We start from the raw sequence: 26647 nt of genomic DNA, 5'->3' as shown, positions 1-26647 counted from the left end.
CCAAAGCTTGGCATCTTCTTAAAGACTTTCTCTGATTTTGCAGTTTTGGGGTGTCTAGAATCTTAATGTGCTGGTACTTCCTCTGGCTGGCTTTCCTGTAACCTATTGTTCATTGATATTATTCGAAGTTTGCCCTACAATTTAGATTCAAACATCCTCCAGGTAATTTGTTCCCCGGGTATGACACTATGACAAACTCTCTTAGTAAAATAATACTCTGTGTGAAACTTCCCTAAGAGAGTGGGAATTTATTACTGTGGAGGTGATGCAAACCAGGTGGTCTCTGGAATAATATTTATACCCTGCGTTTGTCACAGTTTACATTACACAGTAGTGACTCCAATGACTTCCAAACCAGGCCTCCAAATCCCAGAATGACATGATATATTGTAGTCAGATTTGGTTGGTTGGTTTATATGACCAAAACTTAGAAAAATGTTCATCAAGTAAACGTCACAGATGTAGATAAAACTTCCTAATACATCTTTCTCCACTTTCATAACAGCGCAAGTCTATAGCAGATGGTCCAATTACACTCCACTGAAAGGGAAATTCCATGAACCTTTCAGTGGAGGTTGGTTGAGTAATTAAGGCAATGGCACTGAAGAAGTTCCTGAAATTTGGTTAGAAACATAGGAAATCAGAGTGGAACACCAGTTTAGAATCGCACACACATAAGCCAGTAAGACTTTTGTACAAATTTAAGAATATTTTGAGGCTTTTAACAAAAAACTTAACTATAATTAATACCTAAATCCATTCCCTCCGAGTGAATTCCACGCACCAAAGGCCCTTTCCTGGCAGTGTGGTGGTTTTTCCCAGTTTTGTAGAATCCTTTTCCAGGGATGTTCCCTGCCCCGTTCCCTGCGGGTCTCACCTCCCTCTGAGCCAGGGGCCAGGCCACCGAGGGTGGGAGGCCCCCGCAGCAGCGCAGCAGCGCACGGGGAGGGGAGCTCCGGCCTCTTCAAGCACAGGGGACCCCAGCCCCAGGTCAGCAGCACCGCCGGCCGGCCTGCGAAGTTGGCTTCAGTTTGATTGTTCCGTTGTTTCCGTTTTCATGGGGGTCCAACGGTGGGATCTGGCGACCTGGAAGGAATGGAGGCCAAGGTTGAATTCCTGTTCCCAGCCAACCCCACCCCGCTTCCACTTCTCCAGTCATGTGCGCGTCGCACATGAGGCAGAGGGGCTGTGGTACTAGCTCGTTCCCCCTCTCCCTCAGCTGTGTGAAGTCAAGCTCAAGCACGGAAAGTTAAGGAAAAGGAAAAGCAGCTTTCTGATAATAAGTATTTCCCCGGAGGTGGAAGCCCTGCTCCAGAGCCGGCATCCCTCTTCTCTGCACAAACAGCGGCCATTGGTTCCTCCCAGCCTTCCCCCCGCATCCACCATCGGAATGAGCCCCTTCTCAGCTCCTAGTGAGGCCTCATCTTGGTGCTTCTAAAAACAGACCTGGCTTGGGAATTGTGACGGTCCCAGTAACATCACGTATTAACACTGAGCTCCCGTCCCTCATCCTGCCAACACACTTAGAGCATTAACTGGAAAGCCTTTGGAGACATTCTTCACAGGAAACAGTATCTTAAGTGTCATTCACAACTAATCTTGTTTTAATTTAGAGAATTAGCTGAGAGTCTCTGCTAACAAATCCAAAGTAAAAATTAAACAGGTAGTGGAGGGGGATAGGGTGTCGTAGTTAAAGAGTATGTGTTTTGTTTTTTGTGGGTTTTCTTTTTTTCGGAGAGGATAAAGAAATCCTAAAGCTGTGCTGAGGGGTGCACATAAAAAACACTGAATTGTACATTTTGGTGAAATGTATAGTATGTGAGTTTTGTCTCAATAAAGCTGTCTTCTAAAAAGGGAATGGAATATGGAAATAACAAACATTTGTGCAGAACCTCACAGTTAAAAGATTTTCATAGGCACATCTTCACTGGGTCCTGTGAAGCTGTGAAATGACTGTTATGATCACCATTTTACTATTAACTGGAGAACTTAGGCTACACCTGAAGGTCAATACCAAGGGGCACAGGTGGCTCTGATTATAACCTACATCTTGACTTTCTGATGGATCCCAAAGCCTGTGTCCCTCCCACTCTACCACGATAGCTCTTGATGCTACTTTTCTAACCCCCATAGAAAAGGCATGAAACACGAGCTCTGAAACAGGGATTTAAAAAAATCAGCTAATTAGGGCATCAGTTACTAGGTAACCAGTAATTAGAGATGGAAGGGAAATTAGTTCCAAGACAAAGCCCTTCCATGCAAGTGGATGCCCTAAGGACCATAAAGAGAGTCAAAACGCCCTGGAAGAGGTGCATTTTCACAAGGGTGGAAATCGTCAATTTCACAGGTACTAATGCGTTGTGTAGATTGGGTGGTATGGCCACTCATCGAAGCTCAAGCATAAAGATTAAGGCCATTGGCAATTACCCAAAATTCAGAATTCGTGGTAGAGCTCTTATCCGCTTAGGGGGCAGACATGAAGGCTGGAGGGATTTCTGCAGCTACTGCTTCTGCCCATTTGTGTCCTCCACAAAGCTGTACAAAGCTTCCGCAGGCCATTCTCCAAACAGTTCTGTCCTAATCCAGAAGCAAGTATGTACTTCCCTGTCCTGGACACGCTGTGTCTGTTTTATTAGTCATAAGAAAAGGGAAGGAAACAAAATGCCTCTCCTACTTTGTCAATCTTAAGTGATAAATAGAGGGGAAAGTTCCCAGTGACTACCAGTACTCTGATATATTTAGGTCAGATCTTCCCGCTCAAGTGTTCCATACCCCTCCAGAGAAAGTGATGTGTTGTGGAGGGATGGTAGTGTCAAGTTATAGCACTACTGGTGTTATTTATTTCTTTATTTGAAGTATAGTTGATTTACAATCTTGTGTTAACTTCTGCTGTACAGCAAAGTGATGCAGTCATACATACATATGTATACATTCTTTTCCATATTCTTTCCCATTATGGTTTATCGCTGGATATTGAATATAGGTCCCTGTGCTATACAGTAGGAACTTGTTGTTATCCACCCTATATATTATAATAGTTTGCCTCTGCTCATCCCAAACTCCCAGTCCTTCCCCCTCCCTCCCCCCAACCCCTTGGCAACCACAAGTCTGTTCTCTCCATCTGTGAGTCTGTTTCGTAGATAAGTTCATTTGTGTCATATTTTAGATTCCACATACAATTACTTAAGTTGTTTAAATTAACATTTCGGGTGCCTCCTGTGAGTGTTAGCAGCTGTAATAGGGGCTTTTGCATCTGCAATATTTTGGGACAAAATTATAACTCTGACCGGCGCATGCCGCTGCCCTAGTTAACTAGTCAAGTACTGTTTACCGATTAGTTTTGACTACATCAAGATCAGTATCCTACACTCCCATCAACCTCATGGTATTCTTAAGTTGTTAACTCTAAAGTTAGCAAAATAGCATTAAGCGGTATGCCCTCCTCTATGTGACCGATTCTACACACCAAGTGTCATAAAATTTCCTAAGTTTTTTCCTAGGAAAAGTACCTCAAATATAGAAAAAGCTCATCCAGAAGACTGAAGTCACAAAAGTGGAGTGAAGAGCTACAAAGGGCAATGCCGGAGCAGCCCATCCCATCCCATCAGCACCTCCTTTGTCCCCATTCCTCCTCCTCTTCCCTGGCCCTCACTTCTCTCCTCAGCAGACGGTCAGGGGGACAAGGTCTGGGAGCAAGATTAGGTAACACTCGAGGCAGCCCCCCAAGGAGACGCCCCTCTAATTTGTTTTAAACTGTGAGCAACGTTTCTGAATCAGTGTCGAACCCGGCTTCTGAGAGGAGCCGGGTTCTGTTTATCTTCAGAATATCCCAAATCTCACGGAATAGAACAAAATATTTCTACGAGACAGAATGACTGCAGTTTGCTTACATATTTGGGTTCCATGTAAAATTTTGAGAAAAGGGCTGTTCTGCTAAAAAAAAAAAAAAAAAAAATTAAAAACCGCTGATCCACAGCTCGGTGCTTTGTGACCGCCCGGAGGGGTGGGATAGGGAAGGTGGGAGGGAGGGAGACGCAAGAGGGAAGAGATATGGGAACATATGTATATGTATAACTGATTCACTTTGTTATGAAGCAGAAACTAACACACCATCGTAAAGCAATTATACTCCAATAAAGATGTAAAAAAAAAAAAAAAAAACGTTGATCCAAAACACCTTTGAGGGTTTCCCTGGTGGCACAGTGGTTGAGAGTCCGCCTGCCGATGCAGGGGACACGGGTTCGTGCCCCGGTCCGGGAAGATCCCACATGCCGCAGAGCGGCTGGGCCCGTGAGTTATGGCCGCTGAGCCTGCACGTCCGGAGCCTGTGCTCCGCAACGGGAGAGGCCGCAACAGTGAGAGGCCCGTGTACCGCAAACAAAACAAAACAAAACAAAAACAAAACACCTTTGAGGCCATCTGCTCTGGAATGTGAATTAAAGGCTTAGATTGGTGTCCTGTGACACATCAAGGCATTTTTATGGGTATCATGACATTTGTTTCTAGGTTTTGTTCCTGAGAATTGGGCTGCCCAAACCTTTTAGTCATGTCCAATTTTGTCATCATCGTGTAGATATGGATAAAATCTTTTCATCATGGTCAATTGGAAAATGTTCTTTACAAATGTAGCAATTTCTCATTGAAAACTGCCCTCCTGGGGGAACATAATAGATTTCATGGTTCCCCAATGAAGAGGGAAGGTGCTAACTAGCCATGTGGCTCCAAGTACATCATTATAGTAACTGCTTCCCTTTAAGGAATAAAGAGCTGGTATTACAGCCTTAAAATTCCCTTTTAATACCAATAAAAAGATATTTTCACACTTGTTCTGTGAATAAAGTTTCTTCAGTAACTCCTTAAAAAAAAAAAAAAGAATCACTGCAGTTTCCTTAGACTTTGTGTTTCTCATCTGGTGGAAAGAGTTTTGAGATCTGAGTGAGACTGTTCCGGGTGAGTGAATTCAGACATGCTATCTGCTCTCTCCAAGACGGCCTTTCCTCACCTACAAAAAGAACACGGGAAGTAGCCTGACAACCACCACGCACCACAGACGCTGTGGCTAATGTGCCAGGAACCCAGGACGATGGGCGGGTCCCCAGCATCCCAGGCTCTGGATGCAGCTACGCATCAACCCCGGCCTCCCCCTCCGCGCAGTGGATGCTTAGGGTTCAGTTACTAGGATGGGGCCCATCCTGCTCTTCTCCTAAACACTCAGCCGGGGGGGGGCCCGCACGTGCCAGCTTCCAACAGTAAGAAGAAAGGAAGTGCTTCCATTTCCAGGCAGAGAAAGGAAAGCCGGGCCCTAACGACGACGCAAGCACCTTAAAAAGTGCAAGAAGCCACCAGCGCTGTGAAAACACACCAAGAGCTCGGACCTTGTGGTCTGAGCTATTTGGAACTTACTCAAAGCTTAAATGCACTTACACAATAGCATAGTTCCGGAAAATGCCATAGCGTTTGGTACCAAGGTGATCACCTTGGCACACTGTTGAATCAGTATTAAATTACATGGGCACAGAATTGGACAAAAATATACACGCAAACGTCTGAAAGAAACATCACTGCATGTTTCTGCTCTTATAAAATGTCCTCTGAGTACACAACCTCCAAACAGCTCGTTCTGGAGTATAAATGCTATGGCAGGGTGTTTATTTTAATAAGGTTTGGATTGTGTAAGATTCTGCTTGGGAAAAGTTAAAAGACTTTTTTTTTTTGGAGTTCCGTTTTCCTGAAAGTTGATAGCCCAGAGAAAAAGCAGGCTTTAATAAATGATTCCTCAAGAATTCAGTATGTGAGAAAACAAACTCCAAGCCTATCAGCTGTCTCACGGCTCTGGACTGGGGCTGTAACGCTTTTACACACAGCAGGCTCAGCTGCAGCTGGCTTCTCGCCCTGTGTGGCGACCGGCCGCTTTCTGCACAGGCCTGGAGTCCTCCCTGACAAGTCGCTGTTTGCATTCTTCTCTCTTATCCCAGTCCCAGCATTTCTGAGGCTCAGCTTTGTTTGGTCGGTGTTAGAGGTGCTGCTACTTGCCCTGTCACTTCCATTTCTTGATCCTGATTTTCTGAATCACCCAGAGACCAAGTTTACTAGGACTCGGCAGTCTTTGCCCTTGATCGTGACCTCCATGCCTCTCCATTTAGAGGGGGGGTCTCTATGGCCCACTGCGGTGCTCACAATCACGGGACCCTGCCCTAGAAATACAGAGTGGGGCAGGCGACACATGCATGACACTCGAGGTCATCCTCTGAACCGTCCTTTTGCTGTGGAAAGAAGACAATATTGGGATTACGAGATGACCTGGAACATTAGAGTCTAGACCTCGGAAGGTGCTAACATTCTGTGTAGGACCAGCATGGCTTAGGATTCAGGAAGTGGATTCAGCCGGAGGCTGGCAGAAAATCCAGGTCAGGGATAATGACAGCCTTAATTTGGGTGCAGTGGAGAGAAGTAGAAAACAGGGCTGGAAGGAGAACCGTAGGAAGACACCTGGCAGACGTGACAATTGATTGGATGTGGGAGGGTGAAGAGACGGGGGAGGAAAACTGAAGTTCAAGTCTAGGAGCCTCGGGAACGGTGACGCCCCAGCAGAGGAGGAAGGGAGGGGGCAGATCACCACTGGCCGTTAGTCCAAAATGCCAAACGTCTTCAGCACGGAGGGGCTTAAGTTACTCTAAGATCATTAGGCTTCCTTACCTTTCAAAGGCATCGTTTCCTTCTATTTATTTTTTTAATTAATAGACTATATTTTGGGGAAGGGAGGTAGCTTTAGGTTTACGGAAGAAGTTGAGCATAAAGTTCAGAGAGTTCCCATACACTCCTCCTCCTAACTCCCGATTTCCTCTGTTTTAACGTCTTGCAGGAGCGTGGAACATTTATTACAACGGATGAGCCATCACTGATCATTAAGTGAAGTCCATGGTTTCCACGAGGGCTCACTCTTAGCGCTATACATTCTATGGGTTTTGAGAAATGTATAATGACATGTAGCCGCCATCACAGTATCACACAGAATAGTTCCACTGCCAGCCCCTGGCAACCATGGATCGTTTTACTGTCCCCATGGTTGTGCCTTTTCCAGAGTGTCATATAGCTGGAATCATATAGTATGTAGCCTTTTCAGACTGGCTTCTTTCACTTAGTAAATATGCATTTAACATTCTCCCGTGTCTTTTCATGCCTGATAGCTCATTTCCTCTTATCGCTGGAAAATATTCCATTGTGTGGATATATCCCTTTTAATTTTTTAGTTTAACATTTAAAAATTATAAGATGCAAAAAAAAAAAAACAAACACAAGCCACAAAGAACAAATCTAATAAACTAGACTTCATCAAAATGAAAAACTTCTGCTCTTCCAAAGACGTCAAGAAAGTGAAAACGCAAGCCACAGCCTGGGAGAAAATATTTGAAAGACAATTATCTGATAAAGAGCATGTATCCAAACTATATAAATAATCTTTAGAACCCAATAATAAGAAAACAATTCAATACAAAACGGACAAAAGTTGAACGGACACTTCCCCAAAGAAGACACAAGGATTGAGAATAAGCACACGAAAAGGCACTCAACGTAATCTGTCGTTAGGAAGATGGACGTCAAAACCACAAGGAGAGACCACTATATTCCCATTCGAATGACTGAAATTTTATCAACTGATCATTCCACGTGCTGGCAAGGAGCTGGAGCTACTGGAGCTCTCCTGGATTGGTGGTGGGAATGTAAAATGTTAAAACTGCTTTGGAACACAGTCTGGGGGACCCTTAGAGTGTGAACCATTAGCTGTGAGATAAGCCAGTTGCGCCACTTCTAGGTATTTCCCCACACAGACTTGTACACGAAAGCTCATCACAGCCTTGCCTGTAATTAATTGCCAAAACCTGAAAACAGCCCAAATGTTTAGGTGAATGGACTAACAAATTTTTACTCACGTTACGGAATACCACTCGGTACTAAAATGGAAGTCAGCAAAATCCATTGTGTGTTCAACTCGGATCAGGACAACTGACCTAACTGCTCGCATAAAGAAATTGCAAGGAGGGAACCTACTGCTAAGGAGGGAACCTACTGCTAAGGAGGGGCTTAAAAGACACACCAGCTAATTTTATCAATTTTATCCACTGTGTGTGGAGCTTATTTGCCTCCTGATCCAAACAAACTATAAAATGCAAACAAAGAAACCAGTTATGATCATTATGAACCATTGAAAATCTGAACACTGGATGTTTGATGATATTAATATGATTATAGCATTATGATGTGAGCATGTCATTGTTTTATGTAAAAAAAAGTTACATGCTGAGAATATTTACAGATGAAATGATGTCTGGAATTCCCTTCGAAATAATACAGGCGGGGGGTCGGGGGGAGTGGGGGGTAGGGATGAAACCAGCTTGGTTATGAGTACAGTCTGCCCTCTATGTCTGCAGGTTCTGTATCCGCAGATTCAACTCACCGCAGACTGAAAATATTCGAGGAAAAAAAAAATTCCAGAAAGTTCCAAAAAGTAAAAGTTGAATTTGCCACATTGGCAACTATTTGAATAGCATTTACATTGTATTTACAACTATTTGCGTAGCACTGACATTGTCTTAGGTATTATTTGTAATCTAGAGATTATTGAAAGTATATGGCAGGATGTGCTTGGCTATATACAAATACTACACCCTTTTATATAAGGGACTTGAGGATCCTCGCTGGGGTCCTAAGCAATCCTCCAAGGACACCAGGTGACGACCGTACGTGACGGTTCATTATGTTATTCAGTTTACTGGTGTATATGTTTAAATTTTCCTGTAATAAAGTCTTTTGTTAAGTTCCCTGCAATCTCACCGCCATGAAGCAACCACTGTTGACATTTTAATGTGTGTGTATCTTCCCAATATTTGCCCAGAAGAATATATTTACTATTATATATTATATGGTTCATATTTTATAAAATCAGGATATTATACAAACTGCTCTATAACTTTGGTTTCACACTCAACATTTTCTCTTTTTATGTCACTAAAGACAGATTTACAAACTCATTTTTAACCACTAGTTTATACTGGTGTCCCATGATTTTTAAAAAATTATTTCCCAAGTGTTGGACAGTTAAGTCATTTCCTGTTTTTCACCATCATGAATACTGTTACCATAAGCTGCCATCTGCCATGAGAAGTGATACAGACTCGCGGTTGAGAGCCTGGGTTCTGGAGCCCGGCTGCCTGGCTGCTAATCCTGACCCTCTGTGACCTGGAGCAGATCACAAACCTCTCCACACCTCAGCTTCCTCAGATGTAAAATAGGGATGATAACAGTGCCTATTTCACAAGACAAACGGTGCATTAATGAGCTAATATATATGTAAGCAATTGCAACAATGGCGCAGAATGACAATTTGCTCTATGTGAAACATCATTACTACATTTTGCACGCCTGGCCAATTTCTTCTTTAGAATCACTGGGATAAAAGATATGCATGTTTAGGGCTTTTGAGACCCAACTTACCCACATTCTGAAACTACATTCTTTTGCAGAGGTCTCCTATCATTGCATTTGGTAAATTAACTTTCGAGGGGTTAAGAAAGTGGACAGGCTTTGTCTTTGTCCTTTCCTTGTCCCACAAAGGCTAAACTTACCTTCATTTGACAGTTTGCTGTACTATTATAGAATGTGCATATGTTTTGTTTTGTTTTAAACTTTCTTTAACCTGCTCCAAACCAAAAGTGTCCACCTAGAGAATTTCAAAATCCAGTGGGCTTAAAATAGCTAACACTCTGTGCAACAAATGATTGCAGACAAGACACGATTACTGCCCATAAGCCTTAACTTCCTGTCTTTCCTGTTAACACCCTATTCTAATTTTTCCAAACTCATACGCTTGTACCTCTAATTACATTCACTTTAAAAAAAAAACCCAAATATTTCTCACCTTGTTCTCAAACTAACAACAAACAAAAGCCTAGTTTCATCTCCAGATGTGATGTTCAGGACAAACCCTGTGTTCTCTAGTCAGTATTCAAGTTAGCTGAGCAGAAGCACAGCTGTCCAGCCTAGGTCCTGCCCCAATCCAGACATGTTTCTGTTGAGCCTGCAGCCCCAAGTCTTTTTGCCCTCAGGGAGAGATTCTTTTTAAAGGGTAGGGGATTTGAGTTGAAATCCACAAAGCAAACCTTGTGTTCCCCATGCTCCAGAATCCAGTCTGCCAGGCTCTTAGCAAATCCAGCCTCAGAGGACCTGCTCCTGTGCTCACTTTCCTCCTTCCAGGGAAGGGAGCCTGGGGTGCGTCTCAGGACCATGCTGTTCCTTGTTCCCCATTCGGACCACTACCCAGTGTTCCTGGTTCTACTCCCAAAAGACTTCTGAAATTCACATCCACGTTTTTCCTCCTCATCCAGGCCTGTCTCCTAGAGGACCACAACAGCATCCTCCTCCTCCAGACACATTCTCCAGGGTGGATCTCCCCACTACAAGGCCTGCAAGCATCTGGCTCAGTCTCTAACACCCCCTTCCCCTCCCACCCCCCCCATGTGGTTCCTGAGCTCCCACCCTGCAGCCCACCCACCTCCTTTCTCTTCCTTAAAGGCTCCACCACTTCCTGCCTCAGGAACTCACACACCGTGTCCACTTGGCCTGACTGCTCTTCGTGAGCTCTCTGCCCTCTTCTCATTTTTCGGGTCTAGCCTAAAACCATCTCCCTGGGGAGACCTTCCCCAGCCAATCTAAAGTCCCCACCTGTAACTGTCCCCACGGTCCTTGTACTTTTGCTTCTCAGCCTTGACTACGATGTGTAAAATTACACATCCACTTGACTGTACCCACAGCCTGTCTCTCCACTCGACCGTCAGTCTGTTTTGTTCCCCAGGCTGTCCCTGGTGTCCAGCATGGCCTGGTGCTAGCCAACTTAAGCACCCATAGAAAAGTGACACATTTCACTTGATCTAGTGAATCCACTGAAATATTCTCTCCTGGAACAGCATGAGATGAACCGGAAGGTCCAGATTCAAAACCCTCAACTGGGCACGCTCTTATTTCCTAGCCTCATCTTTATGGGGAATGTACCAGAATGCGATCCGCTCCCAGAGGACTTACAGCCCATCAGAAGAGGAGACGCACACCTGCAACCCTTGGAGAATCACTCAGAGAAAGCATATGTCCAAGTGTCAGAGTGATGGCGCAGAGACCATAGTAACCTCACGTCAAAGGGGAGAGCCGCGCATGAGACTTCACGAAGGCAGGAGATTCCAGGGAATTAACATCTGTGGGGAGGAAGGGAGGGGCGTCTCATGCAGGGTGGGGCAGGAGAGAGCGAATGTACGAAGGAGGGAGCCAAGATGAAGCCTTTACTGCTGTCAGGGCTCCTCACCGGCCTCTCAAGGTGACTGAGACGGGCAGAGTAGTTTCATAGGGAAGACCATACAGGTTTGGGACAACAATCGAGTATTCTCTGTGTTTCCACACACCAATTTAAAAACTCAGTGGACAATAATTTTCTTGGCTAAGAATCCTTCCTATGTTTTAACTCAAAGAGGAAAACGTTAGTGTTCAAACTAAAGGTCTAAAAACCCAGGAAAAAAAAAAAAAAGAACAACGCCATGGGACTTCCCTGGCAGTCCAGTGGTTAAGACTCTGCATTTCCAGTGTATGGGGTGTGGGCCTGATCCCTGGTTGGGGAACTAAGATTCCACACGCCACGTGGTGCGGCTGAAAAAAAAGAACAACTCTGAATGGAGATACACGAAGAACATTAGCCACACACTGTTGGGTAAAGCGGGTCAAAAGTGAGCGGTGGAAAAGGGCACCAGGAGGATGCCAACCAGAGAACGGAGTGTGCACAGACCACCCCAAAGGGCAGCACAAACACTTCACAGGGCAGCTTCAGTCTGAAAACAGTATTTTGCTAACAATTTCCAGTTATGAAATATATTAACTTATGTTCCCAAAACACAGTTGTCTCATTTCTGGCTTACGGGCCTTCTGGGAATGTAAAAGGGAAACGCTGGTCTCTTGCTCTGAGTCCGTATGAATCAATTTTGCTTAAGCACACCTCTTTAACGGCTTTTCTGCTCACTCCTCCTGCATGGTTTTCTGTGACTGCTCTCTCCCGGGCATGTTGTCTCTGCAACCCTGTTCTGGGGGGCACAGGTGTCAGCAATATCTTGACCTATTTTGAGTTCAGGGAGGAGCATATGTAATACAAGTTGGAACAGGGGGCAGGAAAATAAACGAGGTGTCTGCTGTAATGTATCTAGGTGCGCTCAGTACTGTGTTTTAAGTTAACCTGTAAGTGGGTGACAACATCCCACTCTGGAGACATGCATCTGAAGGAATAGAGGCCAGGGAGGCACCAGGGTGCACATTATAAATATGGATGGACATCTCACCACTGTCTGGGTATCCACAGGCTTCTTTGCTAAGGTAACTCTAACCAAAGTCCAATGAAACAGAAACAAACAACGGTTTATTTGATGTGGAAGATGAGGAGATACAAGAATTCAATGGCTTCTCTACAAATTAATGATTTGAAGCCATGATTACCCAGTGCTATAAGCAAAACGTTTTTTTTTTTTTTATTAAATGAAGCAGCCCACCAGGCTCTCGGGAATTCCTTATGCAAAGTCTCCATCACTTTGATCCACAAAGACCTCATATGCATGAAGGGATTTATACTGGCCGAACAGAGCAAAGGAATTAGCTTTTGAGTTGAGAGACTAATGCTTGGGCTCAGGCTTGTTTTCTTCCTTGAAGTCCTTATGTCATTTTATATCGAAAGCATGACTTTGCAGAAACCTCGGAAGGTCCCCTAGCTCATGCAGAAATCCCAAGGTGAATTTCAGGTACACAGAGCTGCGTGGATGCGGGGGAGAGGGCTCTGGAAAATACCAGGAGCTGCACAGGGACGGCTGTGAATGTCACAGTTGTCAGCAGCTCTCCTGCTGCATTAATTAAAACCACTAATACATATTCATAAAAACAAAATGTTTACCAGCTGTACAACTAGCCTGACGTACCAGAAAAGCTGAACGTCCCCAGAAAAGACAAGAGTTTGAAGAAATACGAGGTTAGCGGAATGAGCTCAATCCAAACCCTCTTAGACGTCACCCAGACTCACACGGCGCAGCCCTGCACCCACGGCCCAATTTCGGGCAGGACCAGGAGTCTGAGGATGTGGGGTTTCCAACGTAAAACTACAGCCCTGGCGTGCGAGAGTCCGACCTCCGAGACCCGAGAGCTCAGAGAATACTATTGTTTTGAGGGTGAAACCACAGCAGGAATACAAATCCTTCTGAAGGAGGAAGGAAGGGAAGTGGATGTGGACCCCGGCGAACAACTGGGACCAGGGCTGCAGAGAGCTCCACTGCTTCTTTCGCGTGTTCCTGGGCCCTGTAAGTAACCCAGGTCAGAGCTCCTCATGTGCGGTGAAGTCTCCTTCAAGCCAAGAGAAACAAGCAAAATATTCCCTGCTGTGGGTTCTCAGAGTCTGAAGTAACAAACCAAAACCAGCGGAAAGGAAATCAAATCTGTCCTGGGAAGCACGGCCCCTCTGCCTCTGAGAGGTTCGCCAACAGGGACTGCAGGCCGCACGGAGATCAAAACATCAGTTTCCCTTCTGGAATTCCCTTCTGGAATTGCCTGCAGCCCAGCCAACTGTTCTGGGGTTCGGCTTTCCTGAGACGGGCACCCCAGGACTTTGGCTCCCTGCACCTGGCTAGGCACACGCTCCGAAGGCATCTCAGGACACAGTTTCTCGAGACAGCCACCGGCAGGTCGCTCTCTGGGGGGATCCAGGATGGAAAAGCTGTTACCAAGGAAGCTGTGAAGGTTCCAGCTGGCCGTCGGCTGGGGAACAGCCGCAGATAAAGGTTATTCGTGAGACCAACATAAAGATAGGGAAGCAAACACGACCCAGGACTGGGGACAAAGACAAGAGCCATCAGCTTCCATCAGTAACTGATCAGATGGACCCAGAGATGCTCATGCTGAGTGAAGTAAGCCAGGCAGAGAACGACAAATACCATATGATATCACTTCTTACATGTGGAGTGTAAAAAATAAAAATGCAAATGAATTTATTTACAAAACAGAAACAGCTCACAGACATAGAAAACAAACTTATGGTCACCAAAGTGGAAAGGGGAGGGATAAACTAGGAGTTTGGGATTGACATATACACACTACTATCTATAAAATAGATAACCAATAAGGACCTACTGTACAGCACAGGGGACTGTGCTTAATATCTTGTAATAACCTGTAAGAGAAAAGAATCTGAAAAAAAGTATATATATATATATACACACACACGTATAACTGAATGACTTTGCTGTACACCTGAAACTAACACGACATTGTAAATCAACTATACTTCAATTAAAAAAAAAAAACTCATCAGAAATGAGGAAAAGTTTTCCACACCAACTCTCCACCCACTTCCCAACTTCAGGTCACATGGGATGAAGACACCACTTCTTGCCGACAGTCACCAGGCAAAAGAAATGACTAAAAGCTTCTCTTGTTTCGTTTGCCCAGAGTCACTCAGTTTCACGGGTGATTTTGGTTTTCTATACCTTTATCACTCTCTATTTTCTTTCTCCTCCCCTGGACATACTAACATAAAATGCTATAAAATATATAATTCTTTGATGAAAATACATTTTATTTTTCAACAGGATTACTTCACTTTGATTCACAAAACCCAGACTCGGCAGGTGAAACCACAGACTCGTAGAGATGGAGAATGAGGATGCACTGTGTGGGTCTGCAGTAACCAGGGCAGAACTGCAGGGTTTAGTATCTGTGGCATCGAACAAATTCACGCAGAGGAAGTGCTCTCCTCTGGAGCTCCCTGGTTTTTATCCTCTGACTCCCAGAGCATAAAAATGCAAGCTATGCGGAAAACACAAATCAGGTACTTACTGATTCCTTGAAAGAGCTCTTCTATGTTAATTGCGTTCTTTGCACTGGTCTCAACCACAACAGCACCAATGGACTCTGCATACTCCTTAGCATCCTTCAAGGGCACCTCCCTGGAAAAGAGGGCAAACCCAGACAGAGATGAATGCTCGTTTGTACAGGATAAATAACCCGACAGAGCAAAGAAAAAGCTCACGTGCAAACAGCTCCCTTGTGGTCCTGCAGAATAATAACTCGGTTGCTCAGCAAGTATTGGAAACCTAAGATGGGTGAGGCTTTTTCAAGTTTAAAACCTGCTCTCTGGCATCCATGGAGATAAACTACTGTCCCCGGTCCCACCGAAGGAAAGAACTCCAGAACAGTAGGAAAAGGCTTTAGGAGAAAGGCCAGCTTTCGGAGTTAGGATTGATTCCAAAATTTTTTCCCATAATAATGACTCAATATTTTTTAAAATTTGTGTATGTGCGCATGCATGCATACATGCTTTTCTAAGGATTTCCATATATTGCCTTTTATAAATCAGAGAAAATATGTGACATGATCTGGAAGCTTGGCAGTGAGCATGTTCACAACTCCAACGGCACATTTAGATGAATAATCTAAAAAGACATTTATTGATGTACTTTTCATGTGAACATACTGCGGTGGATCCAAACATTTAAAAAGACACAGTGCCTGTTCTCCAGAAGTTTACTGATGTATTCAACCAATATTTAGTGAGTGCTGTCGTATGCCAGCCTTTCTTTCAGGTGTAGAGAAAACCCTAGTCCCTGCCTTTTGGAATCTACACTTGAGAGCGAAGACACACACACCCACGGACACGCGAAGGAACAACATTGTCATATCTGTGTGGACAGCAAAGTGCTCAGGAGTAGCGGGGTGGAGAGCCATGCATTTGATCAACGGAACCCAGGCAGGTGCCTTGGAGGAGGTCACTGAAGTGTGGCCACGAGCGGCAGTGAGAACATGGACCAGGGCCTGTGATACAGCAGCCTGACAAAGGCCCCCCAGGTGGGGAGCACCCTCATTCCCCCATCCCCGGTGCCATGGAAAGTCAACTCTGCACCCAGCCAGCACTGCCTTGGGTACAATGGAGGGTTGACAATGAAGGACGTGGGATCTGAGGGCAGAGAAAGTCAGTGATGGGGCTGAGAGGGTCCAGCAGGGATCGTGGACGGGCAGGTGGGCACCTAGTGGTCACGGAGGGCCAGCGACAGGATCAGCTCCACATCCTAGGGAAACAGGGGCACGAAAGGGACTAGACGGGGAGGCAGGGGAGAGTTCGCCAGCTCCTCCAGTGCTGCAGGCAAGAGAATGCAGGGCTGGGCTAGGGGGATGCTACAGGGAAAGGGCAGAGGGCAGGGAAAATCAAAACTGGGAGGGCAGTTCTTCTACAGGCCTCATCGATGGTTTCAACTGGTGCATAAAGTTACTGGGAAGGGCTTCCCTGGTGGCGCAGTGGTTAAGAATCCTCCTGCCAATGCAGGGCACATGGGTTCGAGCTCTGGTCCAGGAAGATCTCTTATGCCGCGGAGCGACTAAGCCCGTGCACCACAACTATTGAGCCCACGTGCCTAGAGCCCGTGCTCCGCAACAAGAGAAGCCACCACAATGAGAAGCCCGCGCACCGCAACGAAGAGTAGCCCCCGCTCGCCGCAACTAGAGAAAGCCCGTGCGCAGCAACGAAGACCCAGTGCAGCCAGAAATAAAATAAATGTATATTAAAAAAAAAGTTACTGGGCAACTTCTACCTGGCATTTAAATTCTCTCCAGACCCCAAATCATATGAGAGGAGGAATTTTCAGGCACTTCCTGGGAAAGGGTCCCACTGCCACCTTCAAGACGGTGGTCCCAGGAGAAAAGAGGCCTCCTGAGTGTCAGCTGGAACCTGCACTTGAGTCATCATTCTCACCAAAGAGGCACCGGGCAAAATGACCCTCCCGAATCTACCCTCTTTCTTGTGTTCTAACAGACGAGCCCCGGGCCTCTCAGTTATTAAAAATAAGTCTTCAGTTTTTTGGTGGCGGTGAATTTTACAGTTGAAATATTTCAGAAGAGGGCTTGTCTAGGTTCAGTTTGGCAAGTCACCCTATTTCTTCTGTCTTCCTGGCAGTCTTTATCAAACCACAAATTGAAGGGTGGGGCTCCTCTCTGCCCAAAGGTGGAGCAGATAAGACGGGCTGTGTTTGCTCATCTCTCCCTGGGGTAGGGGCCCATCTGGCAACCAAGGAAGCTGCAGCGACACCTCCCCTGCGTTCTTAACTCCCCTCTCATCAGCCCCCTCGCTGGACGAAGACGAGCAGAAAAGTTTCTGCCAGGGTTACGGTGAGAACAAAGTCACTTGCAATGCAATACAACCTATCCATCCCGAGGACCACAGTAAACCTCCGAGAAGGGTTAGTTCTCTCAGAGCCAACAATGCTGGGCCCTGAAATGCAGAGAGAAGAGAAGCGCGTCCTCAGATCTCCCCCAGGTTTCGAAACGGGTCTCGTTAAACAAATGACTTGCCAAGGTGACACAGTGACTCGGGGCAGAGACAGGGGCCAACGCGGGGCCCTCTGGCTCTGCCCCCTTTGCTCCTGTCACAAGGAGCAAACAGGCACCCACATTCCAGAAGCCGTTCCTTCGATCTTTACAGACAAAGAAAGAACCCCAAACTGCAGCACACTGGAGGAGGGGCAGAGGCAGGGCCAGGTGCAGCCCGTCCTGTAGAACAGGTTCTCATGCCAGGAGTCTGGAGGCCAGGCAAGTCCCGCTCCTCTTAAGTGACCTGAGATTAGAAGGACCACCCACTCCTGGGTCTGAGAAAGTGTGTCTCACCACGGTGATATCACACGAAATATGTCTTTGTCCCTGTTCTTGGTGCAGAACTCCTGAAGCCCATGGAGTTTCCCCAGGGGTCGGCGTCTTTGTTATTCATTAAGAGCCCCCAGGAGACCACACCTGAGTTTCTGATGGGGTGGGGCCGTGTCAGAAGTGGCTGCAGGACCGGAGCTGGTTGCCCAGCTGAGTAGAGGAGGGGGAACTTTCAACCCTACTCCCAACCTTGGGCGGGGGCTGGAGACTTAATCAGTCACGACCAAGTAATGACAGCTCAATACAAAGCCTTGAACGCAAGGCGTGGGGAGCTGCGGGCTGGTGAACACACGGAGGTGCTGGGAGGGTGGGGTGCCCGGAGAGGGCATTAGAGCTCCACATAACAGCCCCTCCCTGCCCCCCAAACCTTGTCTTATGTGTCTCTTCCATTTGCCTGGTCTTGAGTTGTACCCTTTATAAAAATGAATCATAAGTCTAGTGCTTTCTTGAGTTCTGTCTGTTCTAGTGAATTATTGAACCTGGGCGGGCCAGTCATGGACCCCCAAAATGCGTCGTCTGCTGCGCAGAAGCGTGGGTGACTTGGGGATAACCAAGACCTGAGCTGGCGTCTGAAGGGGCGGGTAGTCTCGTGGGACCGAGTTCATGACCCATGGGGTCGGTGTTAACTGTGGGTCAGTCAGCATCAGAAATGTGCTGAGCTGCGGGACACCTGGTTGGTGTCCAAGAATTGTCGCTGGAACAAATGGTACAGCTACAATCTGAAAGGAGAACCCTGGGGAGGTGAGTGGCTGCTTCCTCGGGGCCCCTGGTAGATGTGTGACCATTCGGTGACCCTGGAACCCCCCAGCTGTGTCTCGGGGGAGGCCACACACAGCCCGGGGAGACTGGAAGGCGTCAGCATCAACCGGTCTTCTGTAATCACCATCACAGGAGACATGGCATCCAAGACTTTCCTTCATTTCTTCCAACAAATATTTACCGAATGTCTGCCCTAGGCTGGGCGCTGTGATAGGCCTTAAACAGGTAAACTGAAACGAGTCTGCCCAAGCCAAGGGATAAACACACAGCTAGTCAATTTTGATGGGAAAGAGTATTTTCAGGCTTTCAAGATGAAGCTACATACACAAAGTCAGGACTCCCAGAAGTCACCCTGGAGACCATGGAGAAAGACACCAACTTCCAGGGACCATAAGAAGAAACGGAGTCGGGATGAGCGTGCAGAGCTGGGTGACAGCGGGGCGGGGGTGCTGGTGAAAGCATTACGGGTCAGGATGTGGGATGGGCGGCTGCCTCCAGCAGACTGGCCTGTGTTGGGCATGCGATTACAGCCTCAGAGGGCTCATAGCCGTGTGGAAAGCAAAGGGGCTTGGAAACCATCACTTCTCTATTTATACTCACCGCCTTTCAGCCACCAACCGGCGGCTCTCCCTGTAAACCTGCTGTTTCCTAGGCCCAAAGCCCTGGAGGTGCCTACAAGGCGTCCCCTCCCCTCTCAGCCCGAAGTGATCAGGCCCTAGTCTCCATCACTCAGGTTTCTGCTGCTGCCTCTAACTGGTCCTCCAGCCTCCTGCAATCTATCACCCCCAGGCCCACCGTGGGGCTCTTTCAAAACTACAGATCCATCAAGTATTCCCGTGAACAGAATTCTTCCATGTCTTCCAACCAATGAAACCCAGTGCCTTAGCAGGACGAGGCTTCCTGCCTGAGTCCTCCCCGTTCATGCCCGACGGGACAGCCGCTCTGGGACCTTGCTGTGCTCACGTCTGTTTCTGGACCTTGCACCTGCTCTGGTCCACCCCTCCCCACCCCCTTCCACGTGGCCTCCTGGAGAGCTCCGCGCAGCACCCCCTCCTCGAGAGCAGCCTGGGGGCTGCCATCATCCTGGTGAGATTCTGTCTCCCTAACGGGCTGTGGATCTCCTACGATCGGGATCACGTTTTGTTTTTAAGGGGCCAGGATCCTAGCAGTGCCAGGCACCTAGGAGGTGATTGGTAAGTACCCACTGAATGACTGAGTGACAGTCACCCCCACTGGCCTTCAGCAGAGAGGAGGACTGAGGTAGAGGGACCACGGGGTCTTCGGAGGAAGGATGGGGAGTGCTGACAAGGACAACTGGAAAAGTCCTGGGGGGCGAAGACTCACCCAGCCTTCTGAAAGGGCCAGGAGGGAGGCTTACGGCTGAAAACACAGGAAAGGGGGCATCTCCTCCCAGCCCCAGGCTCGGACGGTAATCAGGTGTTATATTTCAACGGGGTCCACGCAGCGTGGACGGTATGTGTCTGGGACTCAGGCAGAGCCCACAGCCCTGGGAGGCTCCCCGTGGGGCAGGAGGGCAGGAAACAGCATTCTTGTGGCTTCGGATTTCTCAACAGGCTGTGCCGCCCAATGAGGGTCCGTGTTTTGTTGTTGGTGGGTGTAACCTGGCAACACGGCAGCTGACTCATTCCAACCCCAGGGCTATTTAATTCCCCATGAGCCTCCTCCACGGATGGCAGGGGGAGAGGAGGTCAGGGATCCCAAGAAGGAGCTCCTGGGCCCCACCTGTCAGGAGGTGCATCCAACCTGCAGGCCAGGGCAGAACAGCACTCTGCACCTAGGGGTTCACCGGCAAGCTCACCTCCTGTGTCCCTCCTGAAAGTCAGCGGAGACAGGTGAGCTCCACTGGGCCTCCCGTGCAGAAGAGCAGTACTGTGGCAGTGAATTCTCGTTCAGAATCTCTGAATGACAGGTGTCCTAGTCAGTGGCCAACGTGAGGAAGGTAGCTCAATGTGCTGCTCACAGAAGTAAAATGTTCTCCTTCAGTAAAACAGCCTCATCATGTCTCCCTCGCTCAGGCCTTAGCCCCCGTGCTGCCAGATGGGCGAACGCTTTACCATTTTATTTTATTTTACTTATTTTTGACTTTATTTTTTTATAAGCAGGTTCTTATTAGTCATCAATTTTATACACATCAGTGTATACATGTCAATCCCAATCACCCAATTCATCACACCACCACCCACCCCCCGCGGCTTTCCCCCCTTGGTGTCTGTACGTTTGTTCTCTACATCTGTGTGTCCATTTCTGACCTTCATACCGGTTCATCTGTACCATTTTTCTAGGTTCCGCATATATGCGTTAATATACGATATTTGTTTTTCTCTTTCTGACTTACTTCACTCTGTATGACAGTCCCTAGATCATCCACGTCTCAACAAATGACCCAATTTCGCTCCTTTTTTATGGCTGAGTAATATTCCATTGTATATATGTACCACATCTTCTTTATCCATTCGCCTGTCAATGGGCATTTAGGTTTCCGCATCTATTGAGATGATCATATGGTTTTTATTCTTCAATTTGTTAATATGGCGTATCACATTGATTGATTTGCATATATTGAAGAATCCTTGCATCCCTGGGATAAATCCCACTTGATCATGGTATATGATCCTTTTAATGTGTTGTTGGATTCTGTTTGCTAGTATTTTGTTGAGGATTTTTGTATCTATATTCATCAGTGATATTGGTCTGTAATTTTCTTTTTTTGTAGTATCTTTGTCTGGTTTTGGTATCAGGGTGATGGTGGCCTCATAGAATGAGCTTGGGAGTGTTCCTTCCTCCGCAATTTTTTGGAAGAGTTTGAGAAGGATGGGTGTTAGCTCTTCTCTAAATGTTTGACAGAATACACCTGTGAAGCCATCTGGTCCTGAACTTTTGTTTGTCAGAAGATTTTTAATCACAGCTTCAATTTAATTGCTTGTGATTGGTCTGTTCATATTTTCTGTTTCTTCCTGGTTCAGTCTTGGAAGGTTATACTTTTCTAAGAATTTGTCCATTTCTTCCAGGTTGTCCATTTTATTGGCATAGAGTTGCTTGTAGTAGTCTCTTAGGATGGTTTGTATTTCTGCGGTGTCTGTTGTAACTTCTTTTTCATTTGTAATTTTATTGATTTGAGTCCTCTTCCTCTTTTTCTTGATGAGTCTGGCTAATCGTTTATCAATTTTGTTTATCTTCTCAAAGAACCAGCTTTTAGTTTTATTGATCTTTGCTATTGTTTTCTTCATTTGTATTTCAATTATTTCTGATCTGATCTTTATGATTTCTTTCCTTCTGCTAACTTTGGGTTTTGTTTGTTCTTCTTCCTCTAGTTCCTTTAGGTGTAAGGTTAGATTGTTTATTTGAGATTTTTCTTATTTCTTGAGGTAGGCTTGTATTGCTATAAACTTCCCTCTTAGAACTGCTTTTGCTGCATCCTATAGGTTTTGGATCGTCGTGTTTTCATTGTCATTTGTCTCTAGGTATTTTTTGATTTCCTCTTTGATTTCTCCAGTGATCTCTTGGTTACTTAGTAACGTATTGTTTAGCTTCCATGTGTTTGTGATTTTTACGTTTTCCCTGTAATTCATTCCTAATCTCATAGCGTTGTGGTCAGAAAAGAGGCTTGATATGATTTCAATTTTCTTAAATTTACTGAGGCTTGATTTGTGACCCAAGATGTGATCTATCCTGGAGAATGTTCCATGTGCACTTGAGAAGAAAGTGTAATCTGCTGTTTTTGGATAGAATGTCCTATAAATATCAGTTAAATCTATCTGGTCTATTGTGTCATTTAAAGCTTCTGTTTCCTTATTTATTTTCACTTTGGATGATCTGTCCATTGGTGTAAGTGAGGTATTAAAGTCCCCCACTATTATTGTGTTACTGTCAATTTCCTCTTTTATAGCTGTTAGCAGTTGCCTTATGTATTGAGGTGCTCCTATGTTGGGTACATATATATTTATAATTGTTATATCTTCTTCTTGGATTGACCCCTTGATCATTATGTAGTGTCCTTCCTTGTCTCTTGTAATATTCTTTATTTTAAAGTCTATTTTATCTGATATGAGTATTGCTACTCCAGCTTTCTTTTGATTTCCATTAGCGTGGAATATCTTTTTCCATCCCTCACTTTCATTCTGTATGTCTCCCTAGGTCTGAAGTGGGTCTCTTGTAGACAGCATATATATGGGTCTTGTTTTTGTATCCATTCAGCAAATGTATGTCTTTTGGTTGGAGCATTTAATCCATTCACGTTTAAGGTAATTATCAGTATGTATGTTCCTATGACCATTTTATTAATTGTTTTGGTTTTTTTTTTTAACATCTTTATTGGGGTACAATTGCTTTACAATGGCGTGTTAGTTTCTGCTTTATAACAAAGTGAATCAGTTATACATATACATATGTTCCCATATCTCTTCCCTCTTGCGTCTCCCTCCCTCCCACCCTCCCTATCCCACCCCTCCAGGCTGTCACAAAGCACTGAGCCAATATCCCTGTGCCATGCGGCTGCTTCCCACTAGCTATCTACCTTACTACGTTTGTTAGTGTGTATATGTCCATGACTCTCTCTCGCCCTGTCACAGCTCACCCTTCCCCCTCCCCATAACCTCAAGTCCGTTCTCTAGGAGGTCTGCGTCTTTATTCCTGCCTTACCCCTAGGTTCTTCATGACATTTTTTTCCCCTTAAATTCCATATATATGTGTTAGCATACGGTATTTGTCTTTTTCTTTCTGACTTACTTCACTCTGTATGACAGACTCTAGGTCTATCCACCTCATTACAAATAGCTCAATTTCGTTTCTTTTTATGGCTGAGTAATATTCCATTGTATATATGTGCCACATCTTCTTTATCCATTCATCCGATGATGGGCACTTAGGTTGTTTCCATCTCCGGGCTATTGTAAATAGAGCTGCAATGAACATTTTGGTACAATACTCTTTTTGAATTTCGGTTTTCTCACGGTATATGCCCAGTAGTGGGATTGCTGGGTCATAGGGTAGTTCTATTTGTAGTTTTTTAAGGAACCTCCATACTGTTCTCCATAGTGGCTGAACCAATTCACATTCCCACCAGCAGTGCAAGAGTGTTCCCTTTTCTCCACACCCTCTGCAGCATTTATTGTTTCTAGGTTTTTTGATGATGGCCATTCTGACTGGTGTGAGATGATATCTCATTGTAGTTTTGATTTGCATTTCTCTAATGATTAATGATGTTGAGCATTCTTTCATGTGTTTGTTGGCAGTCTGTATATCTTCTTTGGAGAAATTTGGGTTTGTTTTTGTAGGTCCTTTTCTTCTCTTGTGTTTCCCACTTAGAGAAGTTCCTTTAGCATTTGTTGTAGAGCTGGTTTGGTGGTGCTGAATCCGCTTAGCTTTTGCTTGTCTGTAAAGCTTTTGATTTCTCCATCGAATCTGAATGAGATCCTTGCTGGGTAGAGTAATCTTCGTTGTAGGTTCTTCTCTTTCATCACTTTAAGTACATCATGCCACTCCCTTCTGGCTTGCAGAGTTTCTGCTGAGAAATCAGCTGTTAACCTTATGGGAGTTCCCTTGTATGTTATTTGTCATTTTTCCCTTGCTGCTTTCAATAATTTTTCTTTGTCTTTAATTTTTGCCAATTTGATCACTATGTGTCTTGGTGTGTTTCTCCTTGGGTTTATCCTGTATGGGACTCTGTGCTTCCTGGACTTGGGTGGCTATTTCCTTTCCCATGTTAGGGAAGTTTTCGACTATAATCTCTTCAAATATTTCCTCGGGTCCTTTCTCTCTCTCTTCTCCTTCTGGGACCCCTATAACGTTTAATGTTGTCCCAGAGGTCTCTTAGGCTGTCTTCATTGCTTTTCATTCTTTTTTCTTTATTCTGTTCCACAGCAGTGAATTCCACCATTCTGTCTTCCAAGTCACTTATCCGTTCTTCTGCCTCAGTTATTCTGCTATTGATTCCTAACAGTGTAGTTTTCATTTCAGTTATTGTATTGTTCATCTCTGTTTGCTTGTTCCTTAATTCTTCTAGGTCTTTGTTAAACATTTCTTGCATCGTCTCGATCTTTGCCTCCATTCTTTTTCCAAGGTCCTGGATCATCTTCACTATCATTATTGTGAATTCTTTTCCTGGAAGGTTGCCTATCTCCACTTCATTTAGTTGTTTTCCTGGGGTTGTATCTTGTTCCTTCATCTGGTACATAGCCCTCTGCCTTTTCATCTTGTCTATCTTTCTGTGAATGTGGTTTTTGTTCCGCAGGCTGCGGGATTGTAGTTCTTCTTGCTTCTGCTGTATGCCCTATGGCGGATGAGGCTATCTAAGAGGCTTGTGCAAGTTTCCTGATGGGAGGGACTGGTGGTGGGTAGAGCTGACTGTTGCTCTGGTGGGCAGAGCTCAGTAAAACTTTAATCTGTTTGACTGCTGATGGGTGGGGCTGGGTACCCTCCCTGTTGGTTCCTTGGCCTGAGGCAACCCAACACTGGAGCCTACCTGGGCTCTTTGGTGGGGCTAATGGCGGACTCTGGGAGGGCTCATGCCAAGAAGTACTTCCTAGAACTTCTGCTGCCAGTGTCCTTGTCCTCACGGTGAGCCACAGCCACCCCCCGCCTCTGCAGGAGATCCTCCAACACTAGCAGGTAGGTCTGGTTCCGTCTCCCCTGGGTCCTGATGCGCACACTACTTTGTGTGTGCCCTCCAAGAGCGCAGTCTCTATTTCCCCCAGTCCTGTCAGAGTCCTGCAGTCAAATCCCGCTAGCCTTCAAAGTCTGATTCTCTAGGAATTCCTCCTCCCGTTGCCGGACCTCCAGCTTCAGAAGCCTGACGTGGGGCTCAGAACCTTCACTCCAGTGGGTGGACTTCTGTGGTATAAGTGCTCTCCAGTTTGTGAGTCACCCACCCAGCAGTTATGGGATTTGATTTTATTGTGATTGCACCCCTCCTACCTTCTCACTGTGGCTTCTCCGTTGTCTTTGGATGTGGGTTATCTTTTTTGGTGAATTCCAGTGTCTTCCTGTCGATGACTGTTCAGCAGTTAGTTGTGACTGTGGTGTTCTCGCAAGAGGGAGTGAGAGCACATCCTTCTACTCCGCCACCTTGGTTCAGGGCCTCCGCTTTACCATTTTGAATGTAACGTAGGGACTTCCCTAGTGGCAAAGTGGTTAAGAATCCGCCTGCCAATACAGGGGGCATGGGCTGGATCCCTGGTCCAGGAAGATCCCACAAACCGCGGAGCAACTAAGCCCCTGTGCCACAACTACTGAGCCTGCGCTCTAGAGCCCACGAGCCACAACTACTAGCCCTGCACACCACAACTACTGAGCCCGCGCACCTAGAGCCCATACTCTGCAACAAGAGAAGCCACTGCAATGAGAAGCCCGCACACCACAATGAAGAGTAGACCCCGCTCCCCGCAACTAGGGAAAGCCTATGTGCAGCAATGAAGACCCAACGCAGCCAAAAATAAATAAATTTATATAAAAAATATAAATGTAACGTAAGTTGATATCATAAAGTGCTGAAAACTATACCCGGCACATAGTAGGTGTTTACTTAATACATCTTTACAAAGATGGCACCACCTTCTCAGAGAACGCCAAAAACACAGAGGAAATGAAGCAAGTGGAGGAAACAAGTAAGCAGGAGGCTCAAACTGCCTCAGAGCCTGAGTACATTTATTTGACTCAGGCCCCTCCTTTTACAGCCCAGGAAGGCTCCCAGGCCAGTCATCACTATTCCACAGAAGAACGGGGGACACAGCATACATCATTAAATACACTAACCACCATAAATCACCCCAAGAGTAAAATTACACCATAGTTTAAAGTCCTAACTCCATGAGAAAAATCTGACATTAATTCTGAGTAACTTTTATTCAAAGTTTGTGCACAACTTTTCATAAGCCACGGATATTTCTTGTTCTGTAATATCCTCACCCATGTTCTCTGCACACTCTGGTTTTGATTGTTTGGATTTTTAAAAATTTATTTGTAAGCGCTCTTTGCATACTAAGGAACCTAGCCTTTTGTAATATATTTTCCACATTTTTTTTCAGCTTAGCATTTGTATTTAGACATTGTGTATGGCATTTTTTCCACACAGGAGTTTTCATGTAGTCAGACTTATTGATCACTTTCTTCTATGACT

The 26647-nt window shown here is 45.7% G+C and overlaps 1 protein-coding gene across 2 annotated transcripts in view; it reads right to left on the bottom strand.

The window, feature by feature from the left end:
* RAB31 (RAB31, member RAS oncogene family) overlaps window positions 1-26647 on the bottom strand; it is a 114815-nt gene that overhangs the window by 6957 nt on the left and 81211 nt on the right. For both annotated transcript variants that reach the window (XM_060121287.1, XM_060121286.1), the window contains exons 6-7: window positions 14902-15011; window positions 878-1086 (exon numbers count right to left, since the gene is read on the bottom strand). In XM_060121287.1, coding sequence (XP_059977270.1) covers window positions 992-1086; window positions 14902-15011 — 205 coding nt within the window. In that variant the 3' untranslated portion in view covers window positions 878-991. The remainder of the gene's footprint in view (window positions 1-877; window positions 1087-14901; window positions 15012-26647) is intronic.

This window comes from Lagenorhynchus albirostris, chromosome 14 (genome assembly GCF_949774975.1).
Source record: "Lagenorhynchus albirostris chromosome 14, mLagAlb1.1, whole genome shotgun sequence".
Classification (NCBI taxonomy): Eukaryota; Metazoa; Chordata; class Mammalia; order Artiodactyla; family Delphinidae; genus Lagenorhynchus; species Lagenorhynchus albirostris.
Note: the sequence above shows the minus strand (reverse complement) of the source record. Positions and strands in the feature narration are given on the sequence as shown.